Below are 21256 nucleotides of genomic sequence, written 5' to 3' on the forward strand. Positions count from 1 at the left end.
TGCAAATTGGTTGCACATTGATAATATGTAAACGCACTAGTAACTTGGTGTTATAAAACATATTATTGTGTGTGATTCGGTGAGTGAGTGCAAGCAAGCATTGTATCAAATTTTATCCGTTCCTTTTATCCAAAGTAGGATAAAAGCGATATCTTTGGGCCCCTCGATGATTTGGTGATGACAAACGTAAATGCTCGGCAGGGCTAGGGCTAATTTGATTTGTTCAATTAGTCAGTCGTCATAAATCGGGAATCGAGATATAGTACAAAGAGAATGATTTGAAATCATATCTCATATGATATCTAGAATGGAGGAATATATGATCCCTTATCTAAGGACACGCGTATCTGATAGGATCAGAGTTGACAGCGGCTTTGGAAAGCTACGATTGCAGATCAGGATTTGAAGTCATACGCAAAATAGTTATTAGACTTATCCAAGTGGGAGACTGTTGGATTAGTGTCTAAGTCCATAACTATTTTGGTATGTACTTGACCCGATGGTGCATGGTCCTTTTGGGTTGCCTTCACCAAAGCAACTTGATAGGATGAATTATGGAGAGAAATGATTAAATATGATTTATTGATATATTATGAGAATAATATATTAAAGGAGAAATCATATTGTTTAATTAATATTAGTCAAGAATTCATTGGTAATTAGTTTTGTGACTAAAAGAGATTAATTAAACTTAAGGGACTGGAATTGTAATTATAAGATAATTGCAATTTGGGCCATGGATTGCCTTTTATTATAAGGTGGACGAATTCTATGGGGGAAGCCCATATGAAATCGTCCAAGGCTTTAAGGAAAGGGCTCCATGGGTTGCTTAGGGCTTAAGCATCCAAATTAGGGTATCCTTGTTAGATAACCCTAATTGCCTCCTATATAAAGAGATCCCTTATGACCAAAAACGTGGCTAAGAATCCTCTAGGGTTTGTAGACGTTTTTGGGCAGCCTCCATCCTCTCTCCTCTTCATCCTCTTGCTTATGGTGTTTGTGAACCATTAAAGGAGTGGCAATTGTGACTCTAGGCTTTCTAAAGTCAATACAAGGAGATTTGGGATTGTTATTGCTACATAACAATCAAGGTAACATCTTAAACCTATTCTCATGTTAATATGATTACTTGTATGCTAGAATTAGGGTTTATAGTCTTGGATAACTTGCATGTACAATAGAGAAACCTAGATCCAAGCATTAGGGTTTGTATGAGCACATAGGATGTTCTTAGGACCAAAACCCATCAGTATAGAGATCTTCGACCTGATTATTGGTGTCCCTGCATGAAGCGGGACGTAGCTTGGTATGTGAAGAGATGTCTGACCTGCAGGAAGGTTAAGGCAGAGCACCAGAGGCCCCACGGCAAGATGCAACCGTTAGACATTCCCGTGTGGAAATGGGAAGATATCACTATGGATTTCATTACTAAGCTTCCTAGGACCGCATGTTGGGTTGATTCGATATGGGCAACCGTGGATCGATTGACCAAGAGCGCCCGTTTTATTCTGATCCAGGAGAGAATCTCGGCTGAGAAGTTGGCCGAGATTTATGTGCGAGAGGTAGTGGCACGTCATGGAGTGCCAGTCTCGGTGGTGTCAGACCGAGACGTTTGGTTCACTCCAGGTTTTGGAAGTGGTTTTGCGATGAGATGAGTACCCGTCTCCATTTCGGTACCGCTTTCCACCCTCAGACGGACGAGCAGAGCGAGAGGACGATTCAGACTCTCGAGGACATGCTTCGGGCATGTATGCTGGATTTCGGTGGTCGTTAGGATACGTATCTTCTGTTAGCGGAATTTTCGTATAACAACAGCTATCACTCCAATTTAGACCAACCTCCCTTCAAGATTCTCTACGGCAGGAAGTGCAGGACCCCAATTTGTTGGGGTGAGGTCGGTCAGAGAGTCATGGGGAGTACGGAGATAGTACTCAATACCACGGAGCGGATTCAACAAGTTCGGAGCAAGCTCCAGACGGCTCAGAGCCGGTAGAAGAGTTACGCCGACAAGCGGCGTTCAGACTTGGAGTTTCAGGTGGGTGATATGGTCCTCCTAAAAGTGTCACCCTGGAAGGGTGTTATCAGGTTTCAGAAATGGGGCAAGTTGGGCCCCAAGTTCATTGGTCCATTTAGAGTTTTGGCCCAGGTGCTTCGGGTTGCGTATCATCTAGACCTTCCAGCAGAGCTCAGCCAGATCCACAACACGTTCCACGTTTCTCAGTTGCGGAAGTGCTTGGTGGATGATTCAGCGGTAATACCTCTTGAGGACATTCAGGTTGATGATATCCTGAACTACATCGAGACACCCGTGGCTATTCTAGATCGCAAGACGAAGGAGCTGAGGAACAAGAGGGTAGAGTTAGAAAAGGTGCAGTGGCAGCACCGAAAGGGTTCGGAATGGACGTGAGAGCCCAAGGAGGAAATGAGGGAACACTACCCAGAGTTGTTTCCCAAGACAACAGACTTCGAAGACGAAGTATAAGACAAGTGGGGAAGAATTATAACACTCGGTCTCATGTACGCATTTAAATTAAAGTCAAATTCCATACTTTACACTTGGACTTGGCGAGTTGGGGACTCAACTCGTCGAGTAGGATCGAATCTGGATCGGGGGATTTAGTGACATACTCAGTGAGTCGGAAGTCAGACTCGGCGAGTAGGAGCTGTCTGGGTGAAACCCTAAATTGAAGGGTTTGCACCCTATTTAAACATCTTATGAGGCTTCCAACGCAACCTCCATCACCTCCAGAGCATTTCACCTGAAACCCTAATCCTCCATAAGTGATCTTGAGCTTTCTTGGTTGTTTTGAGCGTTTCTTGGCATGTTTTGAAGCTAGAGCAAGAAGTGGAAGATAGAAGACCCAATGGAGAAGGAGTAGATCCAGAAGCTACACCTCATTTGCCATCTTCTCCGGTAATCAAGCTTACAACTTGGTCTTCTTCCTCTTAGATCTATTTTATCCCCATATTAAGAGGGTTTTGGCTCAAAACCTTGGTACTTGATGGTTGGGACGTCCCAAGTGGTTCATATCTTAGATCTAGGTTCTAGGGATGAGTACATGGCATAAAGATGCAAGCTTTATGGCCATGATATCCCCATGCATCCTATAGACCTCATTTTGTGTCCTTTGAGCTAAAATTCCCATGCATGTACGTAAAGTTCATAACTTTACGTGTTATATCGTCTTAAGGAGTACAGATCCACCTTTTGGATGAGAGTTGTACATCAAAAGTCGAGTAATAGATTTGGACAATGGTCGACTCGACGAGTCGTTCTTAGTACTCGGTGAGTCCAAGGCAATCTCCCAACCCATGAAGACGGACTCGGCGAGTTGTTCATACAACTCGACGAGTCGCAAACTAGTATCACTTATGATGAAGATGAACTCGACGAGTTCAAGGTCGAACTCGGCGAGTTAGTTGAAGATTGTCCCGATAACAGTTAAAGGAGAACTCGCCGAGTTCTTGCTAGACTCGACGAGTAGAGTCGGGTTGGGGGTAAGGGAAAGAATAGGGACTCGACGAGTTGGCGGACCAACTCGGCGAGTCGAGTCAACTGGATGTTGACTTTGACCAAGATGATTGACTTTGGCCAAGGGTAAATGGACATTTTACCCTAAGATTAGTATCAGTTTTTGACTAAGTGTCTTTTTGGAATTTATAGTCGGAGAGTCGCCGGAGCAGCAGACATGGATTCATCACCGAGATTTGTAGCAGTCGGTCACACGAGGTGAGTTTCCCTCCAGTAGGAACGAGTCTAAGGCACCAAGGCCGACCCGTTTAAGTAGTAGAGTATATCGGGGTGATCCCGATGCCAGGGTTAGCCTGATGCAATTTATTGTTGGATTAGTATCAGTGACATCCCCATTTTCACGCCCAGAAAATACTGATTTTGTTTATGCTTTATAAAAATCAGAGTACCTCTTTTAATAAAAATGTTGCGGAATTTGTTCCCAGAAAAGCATGTTAAATACGCTATCAAAACCTTTCCGAAGAAAAGTATTTTTATTCATTTTAAACCATTTGGGATGTCATCGTCAATACATAAACATAAGCATAAACAAAACTTACATTCATTTACACTAGTGATATACACCTCTTTAATCTCTCAGTGTAATGTAACTTCGTATCGGCACCTGTGATTCAAATAAGCTTGAGTGGGTGAGGTTGGAAGCCATGGTGAGTACATTGGGTTTTCAACCCACAATAATATAATTATTATCTTTAAAAATCAAACAATCAACCCAATTACCCATCCCCGTTATCTTTTTTTACTCTTAAGGATCTACCCTAAGAATAAGCTATTCCTCCTTCATTCATTCCTAAGGAATCGGTGCGCAGTGCATCGTTGCCACGGTTTACACAACGGGCACTAATTATGCATAGTCGTTAGGGTTTAGGCATCAAGTCTGCATGATCACCAGGGTTTAGGCATCAAGTTTGCATGATCGCCAGGGTTGAGGTGTCACACCCCAAAACCGGAATGGGGGAAATGTTCTGGGGTGGATGACGTCATGTCAAGTATCACAACACATGCATTATAGTAATCAAAGTACAACAAAACATTGCATTAATAGTAATAGTTTTACATGGTTTACATTACAATATATCAAAGTAATACAAGTAAATACTATAGGTGCAGCTTGCTACTAAACTGTCTTCGTCAGAAGCTCCGGGGATGTACCTGTCTAATGCTGACCTGAGAATACAAGTTATTTGAAAAGCGAGTATCAGCATTTTTACAAATGCTGGTGAGTTCATAAGTATTTAGTGTCATTTTATTCAAATAACTTTAATAACAGTGGTAGTTTTAGAGTATCCAATAAATTAGAGTCTTTTCAAGAAATATCCTATATTTTCTTTAATAAATGCAGTCTTCTACCAAGACTGGACGGAGTTATGTGGTAAAAATTAGTTTTCCCTTAATCGCTATCACTATCAAAATACAGAATTTGATTATTAAAGAAAGCCGGAGAAATCAGGGAAAATAACATATGCCTCAGCAGTGAAGACTGCTGACTAAGGCAAGAGGAATCATAGACTCCAGGAGAGTATCGAACGAACGACACGCCTGGCTTAGTCTAACAAAAGAGACACAAACCCCAGTCGGTACCAAATGAAAGGTACGGCTAGCAAGGTCTAAAAACAGAGGATGCAGACCCCAAACAATATCAAATGAAAGATACAACTAGCAAGGTCTAAAACAAAGAATACAGACCCCAGACAGTATCAAATGAAAGATACAGCTAGCAAGGTCTAAAACAGTGTGACTCTGAGAGTGGATTCCCAGCATACAGTGTAAATTGCTGGTAAAATACCGTTACCTTAAGGCCATGAATTATAAGGTAACCTGGGATACTCGTAACCATACTAACCGACACTAGAGTACCTGACGCCCTACAAGCGTCTATAAAATGTGACATTTGTCACCCCTTGGCTTGGTAGGCCGTGGACTGTAGCTAGCAGTCAGGGTGCGGGGGTGTCAATCCCATATAGATCTATACACATAATGTCCACTCTCCCTACAGGAGACTCTGGTTACCAACTAGACGACGGAGAAGGTCGTGTCCCGAAGATGCATCCCAAATAGTGGGTAGTGGGTTTCCAATATAAGTGTTGAACTAGAGGTAGAGACTCATAAGTGAACTGACTAATGCAAACCTATATGTCTATGCTTGTATACATAATATATAACTAATGAATCAAACGACCTTCGGACGGACATCCGATCCCACCAGACCACATCTCAACGAAGAAAAGGAAATAGGGTGGACAAACCTTCTTAAGTCCTTCAATCATTATTTATATGCATCTATACAAGCACATGCATACATCTAACTATGGTTGAGTGTGTAACAAGTGGAGACATATCGTGAAGTATAACCAAATTGTGATGTATAACCAAATCATGGTGTATAACCAAATCGTGTGGAATAACCAAATCGTGAAGTGTAAACGAACAGTGTGGAATAACCGAATCGTGAAGTATAAGCGTACAGTGTGGAATAACCGAATCGTGAAGTATAAGCGTACAGTGTGGAATAACCGAATCGTGAAGTATAAGCGTACAGTGTGGAATAACCGAATCGTGAAGTATAAGCGTACCAAATATAAGTGTATCACGAAGTGGAAGAAACAACAGGTGAAGTAAGATCGTCTAACAGGTATAAGCAACTACAGGTATAAGCGAAATAGAGCCAATAACAAGTATAAACGCATCACAAAGTGAAAGCTTTATACTTGAGAAAATCACAACTTGGTGTTCTTTGGTAAATTAAGTTTGAAAACCTTTAGAAATTCTTTGGAAACTTTTCATAAACCAGTTTAAAATGAACTTTGATAAAACAGTATAAGCAAGAGTTTTGAACAAGTGAAAACCTTTTGGAAAACCATTTATAGTATCCTACTTGGTAAAACAGTTTACAGTGTGGTAATCCTTGTGCATGCGGGTTATCAATCACATGATTGATATGATAACTGGCATGTTTAACTTGTATTCCCCCCCTATAAAACATGTAAAAACGTTTAAAAGGTTCTTTTAGGGGTATGAACTCACCTGGTGTAAGTGGATCCGACGAAGGTGTCGGTTGGGTGCTCGGTGTCAAGTAAAGACTTGGACACACTTAGTGACCTATTTAACATATGATAACATATGTTCACATACAATTAGTACATTTAATACTAATTAAACAAGTATATGCACTCTAAGGAGCGGAAAACACTTTGGTTAAGTGTTTGGGGTGTCCCGGGTAATATCTAAGGGCGTGAATGGCTTAGGAATGGAGTTTACTCTTCAAGAGTAAACTCTATATATAGAGTTCACGGCCCTGGGACAACTCCCCATGAGTTTACGGCCGTAAACTCATGGTGAGGGTGCTCTAGGATGCTTAAAGGCCTTATATCAATTGTGTATTTTTGCTAGGTCCAAATGTAAAAGGTATGAATGGATTTAAAGCACTTAAATGGACCAAATGAGAGTTTACGGCCCCAACCAAGGGAGTTTATGGCCGTAAGCTCCTATTGACACATTCCTTGGGTGTTTTAAGGGCTTAAGTGATAGAGAATAAATCCTATGTATTTTTCCAAGTCAAATGAAGGAGTTTGGGCACCATTTGGACACCTAATGGGAGTTTACGGCCCATGAACCACCTCTATGGGAGTTCACGGCCGTCAACTCCTACTCCCTTAGTTTCATTGAAGTTTTAAGGCCTTTACACAATGGTATTGTTTCAATCTATTTTTCCAAGGCCTTTTAGGGGATTTAAACTACCATTTGGCATGGTTTGGGGGTGTTTACGGCCTAAGCATGTGCTTGGGCAGTAAAATCCATTTTACCCCTCATTTCTTAGTGTTTAATTGCTCCAAACCCGAAATAACAAGTCCCTATTTTATGTCTTAAGCCTAAGGGTGGTTTGGGAGTGTTTGGAACTTGATTTTATAAGTTTAGAGGGTGTTTACGGCCTAAGCATGTGCTTGGGCCGTAAACCCTCTTTTAAGTCCCAAAAGTTGTTGTTTTATGCTTCAAACACTCCTAGGCTAAATCCTTAATTGGTTCCTAGGCTCAAAGGGACAAATTTGGGTCATTTTGGCCTTATTTAAGGGGTTTACGGCCCTAGAGTGTTCTTGGGTCATAAACTCCTCTTTGACAGCTTATATGGTCGAATTTTGAGCTATAATCACAGGCCATGAGGTTTAGAATAAGCTAGGGTAAGGAGACTTATGATTTGGAGGCGTTTGGTTGCGGATTTTAGACGAAATCGGACTTTTATGAGAGAGAGTATAGAGAGAGTGAAAACGGGTGAATGAAGTCCATTCCCCCTTATATATGGGTTGGAGTTGGAGCTCAATGGGAATCTACCCGATACTGCCGTTACACGGGGCTTTTGGTCGCACCCGATTTAGTGGTCGTAATAAAATTTAACCTTTACCAAATTATTATGGAAATGTAACTTAAGTGATTTTACTTTATTTTATTACGACGAATTTACATTCATTTAAATTAGTGATCTACACCTCTTTAATCTCTCAATGTAATGTAACTTCGTATCGGCACGTGTGATTCAAATAAGCTTGAGTGGGTCAGGTTGGAAGCCCTGGTGAGTACATAGGGTTTTCAACCCACAATAATATAATTATTATGTTTAAACAATCAAACAATCAACCCAATTACCCATCCCCATTATCTTTTTTTACTCTTAAGGATCTACCCTAAGAATCAGTTATTCCTCCTTCATTCATTCCTAAGGATCATCCTAAGGAATCGGTATGAAGTCCATCGTTGCCACGGTTTACACAACGGGCACTAAGTTTGCATAGTCGCCAGGGTTTAGGCATCAAGTCTGCATGATCACCAGGGTTTAGGCATCAAGTCTGCATGATTGTCATGGTTTAGGCATCAAGTCTGCATGATCGCCAAGGTTTAGGCATCAAGTCTGCATGATCACCAGGGTTTAGGCAACAAGTCTGCATGATCGCCAGGGTTTAGAGTACACCGGGTGAACACATCGTTCATAACACCTACAGGTTGCGAGCCTGCTAGTGTTCCACTGGACTGTCTAGAATAGTCTATGGTTGTCATCCATACTCTGCTAGATGACAGGGCCATAATTTGGGAAGGCTTCTCACATCATCCACCTCTCACCCTCACCTCATGGTCTATAACACCTCTCAACTCATCATCCAACTCATATTCCATCTATTACATATACCCATGTTTTACCCAACATATTATAGTAGATATAAAATACATATACATTTTAAATCTTTTAAAACATGTATAAAATCGTTCATCCAACATAGACAGCAAGTACTCAGATAATATGCACACATAGCACGTAATTTATATAAAATACTTCATATCTATGAGTAAGATGAAAGTAACTATGCACTCAACTGATAAGGTGGTGACTCGGCACTCGGACAACACTTCGTTATTGTTAAAACAATTTCCCTCGGACAAAACCTAGTATCATTACCACTAGAGTTTAGTCTAATATTCACCGAGACTAATTAATAGTCTAGCTATTATTACTATTATATAAGCGTTAAACAAAACTTATATAACCCATAATAATAGCCCAAGTACTTATTATAAGTCCCTAATAACATTACTATATTAGAACATAAGCTATACTAAAGATAGGATAGGCGTAGCTCACTTACAGCGGATTTTCCTCAAAACCGGGCTCCGTTGGAGAAACATTCCCAAGCCGAAAGACTCTTTTTCTAAGAGCCGTCAGGAACTCCGGGGCTTCCGCCTCATGCTAGGGAGGTTCCCTAGGCTTTCCGGGGGTTTCGAGGCTAGAGAGAAGTTTTAGAGAAAGGGGGAAGTGAGGGGAGGTGTGAGGAATGAAGAGGGCTTCACCTATTATTTATAGGAGGCTGGAGGGTCACTCACGCGTGAGTTTTATGATGCTCATGTCATGAGTCAGGCTGGCTACAGCCAGGCACAGCCTGGTGCTGACACGTGGCATCGCACACAGGGTGGAAATCAGCCGATTTTCTAAAATTCATAACTTTCGCATACGAGCTTCATTTTCGACGTTCATTTTTCACTCGTAGGTAAAAAAAAGGTCAAAAACTTTCATTTAGACTCCGTTGGCTAATTCTCGACCGATCTTAAATTTAACAGTAGGAGGAGATTAGACAGTTAAATGACAGCGAAAAATTCGTAACTCCTTCATACGGACTCCATTTTCGTCTGTCTTTTTACCGTTGAGTTCCTATTAATGAGATATTCAAATCTCATTTAGGTCGTATAGGCCAAAAACCGCTCGAACTAAAATTCGAGTTTCGGGTCGTACACTACTAAGCCGAAACTTCAAAAAATCATAAATTCCTCATACGAAGTCAGATTTGGGCGTTCTTTTTATGGATGCTCTCGGTTTAATGTATACTAAAACTTTGGGTTAGGTTAATAAGGCCAAAAATTCTTCTAACATAAATTCATTATTTTACGTTTCCCGGTGTCGTGCCGGTTTTACCGAAAAACTTCGACTGGTCATAACTTCTTCGTTATAACTCGGATTTCGGCGTTCTTTATATGTACAGAATCCTTGAGACATATTCTAAAACTTGGTTAAGATAATTTATTCTAAATAATCTTTTGTCGAAAAGTCGTTTTCAACCTCTATTATCTCTAAATTGACTAGCCCGGATCTACGGGCGTTACAATTATCTCCCCCTTAGGATGATTACGTCTCGGAATCATCAACAAAACAGGGATCACATGATGACTCCATACGTTATCTCTTCATCCTAGGTAATAATCGTAACTTCCTTGTTTCTTCGAATGAGTATCTAACTCTTGGACTCTTTGACTGTCGGTGGTGCTCGATCTTGCACTTGCTCCCTATCTCATGTTAGACTCCAAATTATGACCTTCAAGTCAAAATCTCTATCCTCACTGGATATGAAATTAAGATAAGTTCTTTTATTAATACAATGGAACGATGTGTCATATTCTAATGACCTTTCATCGTATGTTGCAATGCTTAGACTCAAGTCTCTTAAAGTCTTCTAGAACAGACTATACTTTCCTTCATGTTCTAATCTCATTTTAAAAGGTGGCATTTCTAGCTACAAGCAACCATCACGATACCTCTACTGATCGCTTTGATTAATTCTTCCAGCTTAAGTCAGGTGCTACATCAAACTTGGTTCTCAGAACCACATAACAGACTCGGCGTAGTCGGACTCAATTTGGTATGACCACTAGGGTCGGAATAACAACAATCTTCTTAATCATTACCGAAACAATGGTAACGACATACTTGAATAAAATGGTATCAATTACTAGCTTCTTGGTAACCTTGTGACTTTCCCTGATCCAAGTGTGAGTTATGTGCTTCCGGTAGCATAGGCCTCTACTACCATTCACACCTACTCATACTCATCGCAAGTATTGTCTTACAGTTTTCCAAGTCACCATGCACGAATTTCACATAATCATTTAACACAATGGATAACATAACGAAGCTTTATATTATTTCTTGAAACGATTACATAGTTGTTCAAGTTCACCCTAAACTATGCCTCTAACAGGCTACATCATATGAACTACTCTCTTGGCTACTTCGTAATTCGATCTTCGAATATAAATTCCTCATCCTCGATTCCTCGCGCTATTTTCTGCTTCATCGAGGATCATGTGGAATGCCCTTGGACTTGGTGGTGTATCTGGCATCGCCGCCTCGTTTTTCTTTGGGCAGTCTTTGGAAACATGCCCTTATTTGTTACATTTGTAACACACCCTCTTGTTGGACGCACACTTGCTGGCGTAATGCCCAGTCTTTCCACATTTGTAGCAAGTCACTTATTCGCTACATGTCCCTAAGTGTTTCTTTTTACACTTCTCGCACCACTTAGCTTCACCCCCTCCTCCTCCTTCAAACTTTGAGAATTTTCTTTCTTTGTTGGAATTTGCAGATCCCTCATGCTTACTTTTCTCGCTAACTTCAGCTTTCTCCAGACTCTTTTCTCTTATCTGGGTCTCCACATTCTTAGCAGCCCAGATGGCGGCTTTCAGAGTGGTTGCTTGTTTGACCATTGGACCAAAGTCCGTTGGTAATCCATGGGCAAACTTGTTGACTTTGGAGAGCTCAGTTGGAACTAGGTAAGGAACAAGCTTCGTCTTCTCCTTAAAACTTACATCATACTCAGTGACACTCGTATTTCCCTTCTTTAGATTTTGGTACTCATTGTTGATCTCCAGGAGATCCTGCTCAGAGCATTAATGTAGTTTTAGTTGAACAAGGAAACCTTCCCAACACATCTTGCTTGCTTCTCCCTTGGGCATCGTATTGGCCAGTAGCTTCCACTAGCTTAGCACCCTAGACTTTAAGATAAGAATCGCGAGAGCGGTCTTCTGTCCGTTGCTACACTCGTAACTCTCAAACATTGTCTCCATCTCGGAGATCCAGTCCATAACTTCCACCAGTAATGGGCTTCCAGAAAGACTCGGGGGTTTGGATGCCATGAAATCCTTGTACTTGCATCCACGTTCTTCATTTCCTCAATCCTGATTGTTTCGTCTAACTATCGGTAGGTTGGCTTGACCAACCATCCCACTGTAGCTCCCTCCTTCTGACTGCCCATCATTGAGCTCGGGCTGTTCAATAGGCACCGTAAGTTCCTCTCGATTTTGTTGAAGTAAACGCCTTGTTTCCTCCATTTGACGATCCAACATCATCTGGATCATCGCTTGTACTCCGGCCATCGTGATTGGATCAGGAGCGGCTACCACAACATGTATTTGCTCAATCACTGGTGGTTGATTCCTATTCCCATTTGCGTTCCCGGCTCCACTGCGGGTTATTGCCATTTCGATCTATACACCAGTTTAAACGTTTGGTGTGTAGTGACGAGAATTTAGATAGGAAAGATTTTATTTACATCGACGTGTAAATCTCCCTAATACTCTGAAAAGTTACATGTCAGTTCTAATACCGTACTTAAACGTTTAGAAATCTGAACACATAAATTTTCTAGATCCGGTCGGCAACAGACCATAGATCTTATCAAACAATAGCATAAAACATCAAAAATCATTTAGCACATAAAAGCATTTTAGGCATATTCCCTAATTAAGCTAGTGCTTGTGTCTATTTAGGTGTACTTCCTAAAATATATTAGACACACTCCTCACAATCATTGCTTAACAATCTAAGTATAAGTCTAGAAATAAATCCTTATTCCTAGTTTGCTTAAACTAATGCTCTGATACCAACTGTGACATCCCTATTTTCACGGCCAGAAAAGACCGATTTTATTTATGCTTTATAAAAATTAGAGTACCTCTTTTAATAAAAATGTTGCGGAATTTGTTCCTAGAAAAACATGTTAAGTACGTTATCAAAACATTTCCGAAGAAAAGTATTTTTATTCATTTTAAAACATTTGGGATGTCATCGTCAATACAGAAACATAAGCATAAACAGAACTTACATTCATTTACATTAGTGATCTACACCTCTTTAATCTCTCAGTGTAATGTAACTTCGTATTGGCACCTGTGATTCAAATAAGCTTGAGTGGGTCAGGTTGGAAGCCCTGGTGAGTACATAGGGTTTTCAACCCACAATAATATAATTATTATGTTTAAACAATCAAACAATCAACCCAATTACCCATCCCCATTATCTTTTTTTACTCTTAAGGATCTACCCTAAGAATCAGCTATTCCTCCTTCATTCATTCCTAAGGATCATCCTAAGGAATCGGTATGAAGTCCATTGTTGCCACGGTTTACACAACGGGCACTAAGTCTGCATAGTCGCCAGGGTTTAGGCATCAAGTCTGCATGATCACCAGGGTTTAGGCATCAAGTCTGCATGATTGTCATGGTTTAGGCATCAAGTCGGCATGATCGCCAAGGTTTAGGCATCAAGTCTGCATGATCACCAGGGTTTAGGCAACAAGTCTGCATGATCACCAGGGTTTAGAGTACACCGGGTGAACACATCGTTCATAACACCTACAGGTTGCGAGCCTGCTAGTGTTCCACTGGACTGTCTAGAATAGTCTATGGTTGTCATCCATACTCTGCTAGATGACAGAGCCATAATTTGGGAAGGCTTCTCACATCATCCACCTCTCACCCTCACCTCATGGTCTATAACACCTCTCAACTCATCATCCAACTCATATTCCATCTATTACATATACCCATGTTTTACCCAACATATTATAGTAGATATAAAATACATATACATTTTAAATCTTTTAAAACATGTATAAAATCGTTCATCCAACATAGACAACAAGTACTCAGATAATATGCACACATAGCACGTAATTTATATAAAATACTTCATATCTATGAGTAAGATGAAAGTAACTATGCACTCAACTAATAAGGTGGTGACTCGGTACTCGGACAACACTTCGTTATTGTTAAAACAATTTCCCTCGGACAAAACCTAGTATCATTACCACTAGAGTTTAGTCTAATATTCACCGAGACTAATTAATAGTCTAGCTATTATTACTATTATATAAGCGTTAAACAAAACTTATATAACCCATAATAATAGCCCAAGTACTTATTATAAGTCCCTAATAACATTACTATATTAGAACATAAGCTATACTAAAGATAGGATATGCGTAGCTCACTTACAGCGAATTTTCCTCAAAACCGGGCTCCGTTGGAGAAACATTCCCAGGCCAAAAGACTCTTTTTCTAAGAGCCGTCGGGAACTCCGGGGCTTCCGACTCGTGCTAGGGAGGTTCCCTAGGCTTTCCGGGGGTTTCGGGGCTAGAGAGAAGTTCTAGAGAAATGGGGAAGTGAGGGGAGGTGTGAGGAATGAAGAGGGCTTCACCTCTTATTTATAGGAGGCTGGAGGGTCACTCACGTCGTGAGCCAGGCTGGCTACAGCCAAGCACATCCTGGTGCTGACACGTGACATCGCACATAGGGTGGAAATCAGCCGATTTTCAAAAAATCATAACTTTCGCATACGAGCTCCATTTTCGACGTTATTGTTTTTTTCACGCGTAGGTAAAAACAAGATCCAAAACTTTAATTTAGACCCCGTCGGCTAATTCTTGAGTGATCTTAAATTTAACACTAGGAGGAGATTAGACAGTTAAATAACAGCGAAGAATTCGTAACTCCTTCATACAGTCTCCGTTTTCGTCTGTCTTTTTACTGTTGAGTTCCTATTAATGAGATCTTCAAATCTCATTTAGGTCGCGTAAGCCAAAAACCGCTCGAACTAAAATTCGAGTTTCGGGCCATACACTACTAAGCCAAAACTTCGAAAAATCATAACTTCCTCATACGAAGTCAGATTTGGCTCGGAAGTTCTGCCCCTTCAAAACCTGGTTCCTAGTCAAGCCTCCCAATAAGTTAGTTATGCTTACCCTACTTTTAGTATAGCCTATGTTTAAGTTTATTATCATTATTATGAACTTATAAACAATATGTATATATATATATATATATATATATATATATATTATAAAATATAATATATAAAGTGTTATTATAATATCTTTTAACTACTCGCAGTGCGGGGAATCTGATTTGAAGGGCCGTATAGGTTGTTGGATTTTAGAAGTGTTATAATGCCAAAATGTTTCTGCCCTCTGGTTTTTCCTATCTGGCTCTTGTTTGTACATAATACTTGAAGAGTATTGTTTAACACTTATAAAATAATAACGCTCGTAAATAGTTGCGATAAATATTAGACTAAAATCTAATAATAGTAGGTTTCGTCGAAGGAAAGCATATTATTAAGAAGCGAAGCGCTGTCTAAGTTGGAATCGTCACTTTAACAAGTGAGTATATAGTTACTTTCATCTTACATATAGATATGAAATATTTAATATAAATTACGTGTTATGTGTGCATATTATTTGTGTTCCTGATATCTATGTTGGATGAAAGATTTATACATGTTTTAAATGATTTAAAATATATATGTATTTTATAGCTATAAATATGTTGGGTAGAACATGAGTAGATAGATGATGAGGGATGAAAGATGATATAGATGAATATTGGTAGTTGTGCCACAACATGTAGATGTTTTTGAACTACGATCCTAGCAGCTGTGCCTAAAGGATAATGTCGGCAACTGCACCTAATAGAGAACATCATAATTCTGGCAAATGCACCTAATAGAGAACGTTATAACCCTGGCAGCTGTGCCTAAATGGTAATATTGGCAGTTGTGCCTAATAGATAACATTGACAGCTGTGCCGTGGGTAATGATGGACTTCATGTCTATTCCTTAGGAATGAAAAAGTGAATGATAAATGATTCTTAGGGTAGAACCTTAAGAAATAAAGAAGATAATAGGGATGGGTAATTGGATTAATTTTGTGATGATGAAACATAATAATTTTATTATTGTGGTTTGAAAACCCTATGTACTCACCAGGTTTCCCAACCTGACCCACTAAGTTTATTTGTATCACAAGTGTCGATACGAACCTACATTACATTGAGAGATTAAAGGAGGTATAGATCACTAGTGTAAATGAATGTAAGATCTGTTTATGCTTATGTTTATGTATTGACGATGACATCCCAAAGTTTTAATATAAACAAAATACATTTCTTCGAAAATGCTTTGATAATATATTTATCATGTTTTTCTGGGAACAAATTCCACAATATTATTCTTTAAAAATGATACTCTGATTTTCAAATAAGTATAAATAAAATTTTTAAAATGACCATGAATTTGAAGATGTCACAGGGGAAGCTGTTACTTTCAATTATGTCGGCTTAATGGATTAAGATGTTTGGTTCCTGATGAACTCGGCGAGTTGGATCGGTTCTTCTCGATTTTTGAAGTCTGATGAAGGAAACTCGACGAGTTGGGTCAACTTGGGCTGTTGACTTTGACTTTTAACTTATGTATTTGACCTAGTTTGTCCCAATGGGTGTTTTTGGTATCTAAATTGTAATTAAGGAAAATATGGGCTTAGGATAAGGCCTATATGGGATTAGGCCCAATTTGGAAAATTGGGCCATTAGTGGGCCTTGGTGGATCTTTTGGTTTTGGGGCCTTCATGGTTATTGGATTTGGGCCTCAGTTTTGGTTCATGTTGGGGTCAAGGGTAAAATGGTCATTTTACCCCAAGTATGGATGGTGGCCTTAGAATGGAACCCAACTGCTAATTGGGTGTTATTTTGATCTATTATATCGGAGGTGTCGTCGGGTTAACATCTAGGGATTTCTTTCAGTAAGCTTTAGTATTCGAGGTGAGTCTCCTCACTGTCTTATGGGTCGAAGGCATCGATGTCGGCCCATTTAGTTGATGTATTGTAGGAAGACCCGGGGGTTAGCCCTTGGCATTATGTATTAAAGACCAGGAGGCGGCTCTTGACACACTGTATGCAAGACCAGAGTTTGAACTCTGGCAGTTAATTAGTTAAGTAGTGTAGATTGTATGCTAGTTGTCTTTGTGATGCTTGCATGGAAGACCCAGAGGTGGCTCCTGGCACTTATCTGTAAGACCCAAGGTTGTAGCCCCCGACATGGAAAGAAAGACCGCGAGGCGGCTCGTAGCATAATGGCAAGACTATGAATGACACATAGCACCTTTGTTGATTATGATATATGTAGGGGTGGCAATTATGGACACGACACGACAAAAATACACGACACGAAACGAAATTGGGACGAAACTGAAATTCAAATTCGTGTTCGTGTCGTGTTCGTGTCAAGTGTAAAAAACACGATGTCGTGTCGTGTCGTGTTCGTGTTCAAAATTCGACACGATATTGACACGATTTAGCATTTATTTGTCGTGTTTTTCGTGTTTCTCATGTTTGTCGTGTTATGTATGATTAAATATTAATTAAATACACTAATTATTATATTATGTTATTTTTTCGTGTCGTGTCGTGTTTGTCGTTTTTTAATTGGTTCGTTTTCGTGTTAGTTAGAAAAAACACGACATCGTGTCGTGTCGTGTTCGTGTTATATAAAACTTTATCGTGTCGTGTCGTGTCAGAGAAAAACACGACACGATGGCCCGATTTGCCACCCCTAGATATATGAATGTTATGTATGGCTCGTGGGTATGTATGACATGTATGGATTATTTGACATGTATCATATGTGGTATTTGGGGAACTCACTGAGCTTTGTGCTTACAGTTTTCAGTTTATGTTCAGGTACTCTAGTTTTCAAATGAAAAAGTTCGGGACGATAGCAGCGCATACACCTATGTTTTCCGCAATATGCGATCTCTGGTATTGGACTCTAATAATTGTTTTATTTGAAATGTTTTTCAATGTTTTGAACAAAGTTACAATAGTGTTTTGATTATAATAAAAATGAAATTTTTACCTTGGATTTTTGGGCTGTTACATTACCTATGCATGGAAGAATCCGACATGATCAATAGTTTACCTTCAAATCCTTGAATAATCTGTCAAGAAATCAATATCCAACCCCTCATGAATGCAATAATCATCCACCTTCTTTACTTCATTTGCTTTGAGAGATCCAAACATGACATTCATAGACCGAGTTCAACCCTAAAAAATGTGTGGCAGTATCAATACTTAAAAAAAAAACGAAAAATTGAGATAATGAAAGCATCAGAGATGGATTAAGGCCTTTATCGTTTCTTTCAAATTTCTTTCAACAAACAAAAGCAAGATCAAATTTAAAAAATAGAGAAAGAGAGAGAGAGAGAGAAACCCTCTGTATATTAAATAATTTTATTTTATTTTTCTTTTGTTTAGATAAGACAAAACTTCATAAATGATCGATATGGTAATGAAATAATAAAAATAACTTTGAGTCAAACAAAACTTGACGAAATGAACAATAAAGATATTTTGTTAAAAGTTTAAAAACCATAATATCATATTATAAAAGGTTTTTTGAATTCAAAGACTATATAGAGACTATATAGGTTTCGAAAAACATAAAATTTTTCCTTTCTTTAAAATAAGCTATTAAACGAAAATAAATTAAAAAAAAAAAAAAAAAAGGAAACGGCACTACCTTTTTGTCTGCAAATGGTGACAGCCCAACAAGGAAATTCAGCAACCAAAATGAAATGTAACTAGTCCACAAAGTTGAGCCCAACACCTTTCTAATCTTGCGCGTCCGGTGTCACAGCAGCAAAATCCATCGACAGCCTCCTCCTTCTTGTCTCCTTCTCCTAGCTTCGATAATAATTGTACTTTCCCCCTCCCCTGTATCGCTCTTTCTTCACCAACGATTCACACCTCCGTTTTTCTCCCACCGGAGATCCTCCTCCGATCTTCGCTCCAGACCACAGCTTCCGGCGTCGGCTGCTACCTCCGTTTCCGATCTGGTAAGTCACCTCCGATCTTGGTTTTTCTTGACATTGCATCTGATAATCTACGGTTCGTTTTTGTTTTTTTGCATCTGATGTATCTATGGTTCGTTTATCAACTCAATTCCTGTATGGTTTTTACCCGCTTGATACACAGTGGGTTTTGTAAAAGAAAACGATTTGGTTGTTAGGTGATTCTGTTTCGGAACCCCAGTTACACGGTTTTTTTTTTTTTTTTTGGAATTGATGAACCTGGTGAGTAATCTGAAGTCTGAACCAGTAACCAGTAATTGCATCAGAAATCGATTTTGAGCTGATTTTGGTTGTTGGGTTAATCTGGATTGGTGATTTTTTGATTCAGTATTACAATCATAGAACTTGCGAATATTCAGTATTATGATTGTAATTTTGGCTCATGTTAAAAATCTTAGAACTTGTATTCTACTACATACTTATACAGTTAAATGAACCTCCAGCAAATAGCATGATCAAATCAATCGAACTCAATGTTTGGTGTCAATTTAGTTCAACTGTTGTTGGTTCTGAATTCACATACTTGCTTCTAACTGTTGTTGGTTCTATTTTTTTTTTACCTAAAAACAATAACCAGCAATTGCATATAACTTGTAATTACATCTGGTTTGTGGTTAATTTTGAGCTGAATTTGGTTTGGTGTCAATATGTAATTCTGAGATAATGGACGAAAACCAGCATAATAATGTTGTTGATTGTGAAAAGAAATTTATATTATATATTTTGTAGTTGGTAACGGCAGATCAGAAATGGGTTCAGAGGCCAAAGTTCTTTCACTCGAAGAGGTTTCAAAACACGCTACAAAAGAGGATTGTTGGCTTATTATTTCAGGAAAGGTCAGATCTTTTCACAAATTGTTATTTTTTCTTTTTTGGGAACCTTAGTAACCTTTTTCAATGTCTGATCATGCTTGTTTTTTTTTTCTTTGTATTGTGACATAATAGGTGTATGACATTACACCTTTTCTTGATGATCATCCTGGAGGTGATGAAGTCCTAGTGTTAGCCACCAGTAAGAAGACACAGTTGACAACAAATTCCTTTCCTCTTTCTCTCTCTCTCTCTCTCTCTCTCTCTCTCTCTCTCTTGTATAATAAATAGTATATCATAGTAACACATTTTAAAAAAAAAAAATAATTTGTAGGGAAAGATGCAACAGAAGAATTTGAAGATGTGGGGCACAGTCAAAATGCGCGAGACATGTTGAAAGATTATTATGTTGGTGATATTGATGTAAACACTTTGCCAAAAAAAGGACAATACTACAAGCCTCCTTCAGCCTCTGGTTCAAAACAAGCTTCTGCTGGTGGATCATCCAACAACACTATTGTTATGTTGGTTCTACCTATAATCATCATGATCTTGGCATATGCTCTTTATTTTTATGCCAACAAAAGATGACGTCATCACCATTGCTTGAAACTGATGTCAAGTCTTTTGCTATTTTAAAAACTATAGTTGCTCACATTTTGTAATTCAATGAGGACATCTCTCTCTCTCTCTCTAGTATGGAATTTGGGGTTTGTGTTTTATTTTTTTTTTGAGGAACTAGGTTGTTCTTGGACCTTAATGAGAGTATAACAACGTATGTTGCTTTGGGCAATGGCCTTTATATAATGCTATATAAAAGGGGGACTTAAAAGGGTTGCTTTTTGAAGCAATAAAACTCATATTCAGGGTTTAGAGTTTGAGTTGTTCAATTTTGATTATGCTTATTGCGCTTTTATATTGGTGATAAGTTTTTATAATTAGTTGTTTTATTCTAACTTAATAAAAAAAAAAATGCTTAATAAAAGTGGGAACCAAATTACATTTTTACCTTTATTTTAAACTCTAATTAAAGTCCCATTCTCTCTAAATAGCTAGACCTCACCTTGAAATCTCTATCATGTATGTGTGTGATTTCTGGTTTTGATTTCTCGATGTCTAACGAATGTAATCTTGCCATGTATGTAACAATTGAAATTATTTTGAGATTTGGTGGTGAGTTTAGCTTTAGTTGTATCGGTATATTGAAAGTAGTTTTGAGATTTAGTAATGAGTTGAGTATTATGGGTTGTTTGGTAAATCTTGTTGAATGTTGAACTAAATTGAATGTTGAACGAAATGGTTCCAACATTTTAATGGTTAAGAGAATTTAAGATTGTTTAACTGTTCATATGCAGTTCCAAAAGAGGTTGTTTAGAGATTATACCAAACAACATATTGAATGATGACCGATTTAGATGTGACCTTTGAATGGTTCTATTCAGAGGTTACCAAAACAACCTCATTTATGCTAATTAAGAGTGGCCGGAAACTGTGGTAGCATTGTCTACAAAAACTATGCCCTCACAATTTTGATCTTACTTTGTATAACTGTTAGCCATCTTCTTTGAAATGTAAAGCGTTAAATCGTTATGTTTGTTTTGATATTTTTTCATATAAATAAATTTGGTTTGTTGGTAGA

General features: G+C 38.8%; 1 protein-coding gene across 1 annotated transcript; it reads left to right on the top strand.

Annotated features, from left to right (window-relative positions):
- The first annotated feature begins 18596 nt into the window (after positions 1 to 18596).
- Positions 18597 to 20490, top strand: LOC145069162 (cytochrome B5-like). Its single transcript, XM_079016139.1, has 4 exons — positions 18597 to 18793; positions 19538 to 19644; positions 19753 to 19819; positions 19952 to 20490. Exons 2-4 carry the CDS (start codon positions 19558 to 19560, stop codon positions 20206 to 20208), a joined length of 411 nt encoding a protein of 136 aa, XP_078872265.1. The 5' UTR covers positions 18597 to 18793; positions 19538 to 19557; the 3' UTR covers positions 20209 to 20490.
- Positions 20491 to 21256: the final 766 nt, after the last annotated feature.

This window comes from Lactuca serriola, chromosome 1 (genome assembly GCF_051521515.1).
Source record: "Lactuca serriola cultivar US96UC23 chromosome 1, Lser_US96UC23_V15, whole genome shotgun sequence".
Taxonomy (NCBI): Eukaryota; Viridiplantae; Streptophyta; class Magnoliopsida; order Asterales; family Asteraceae; genus Lactuca; species Lactuca serriola.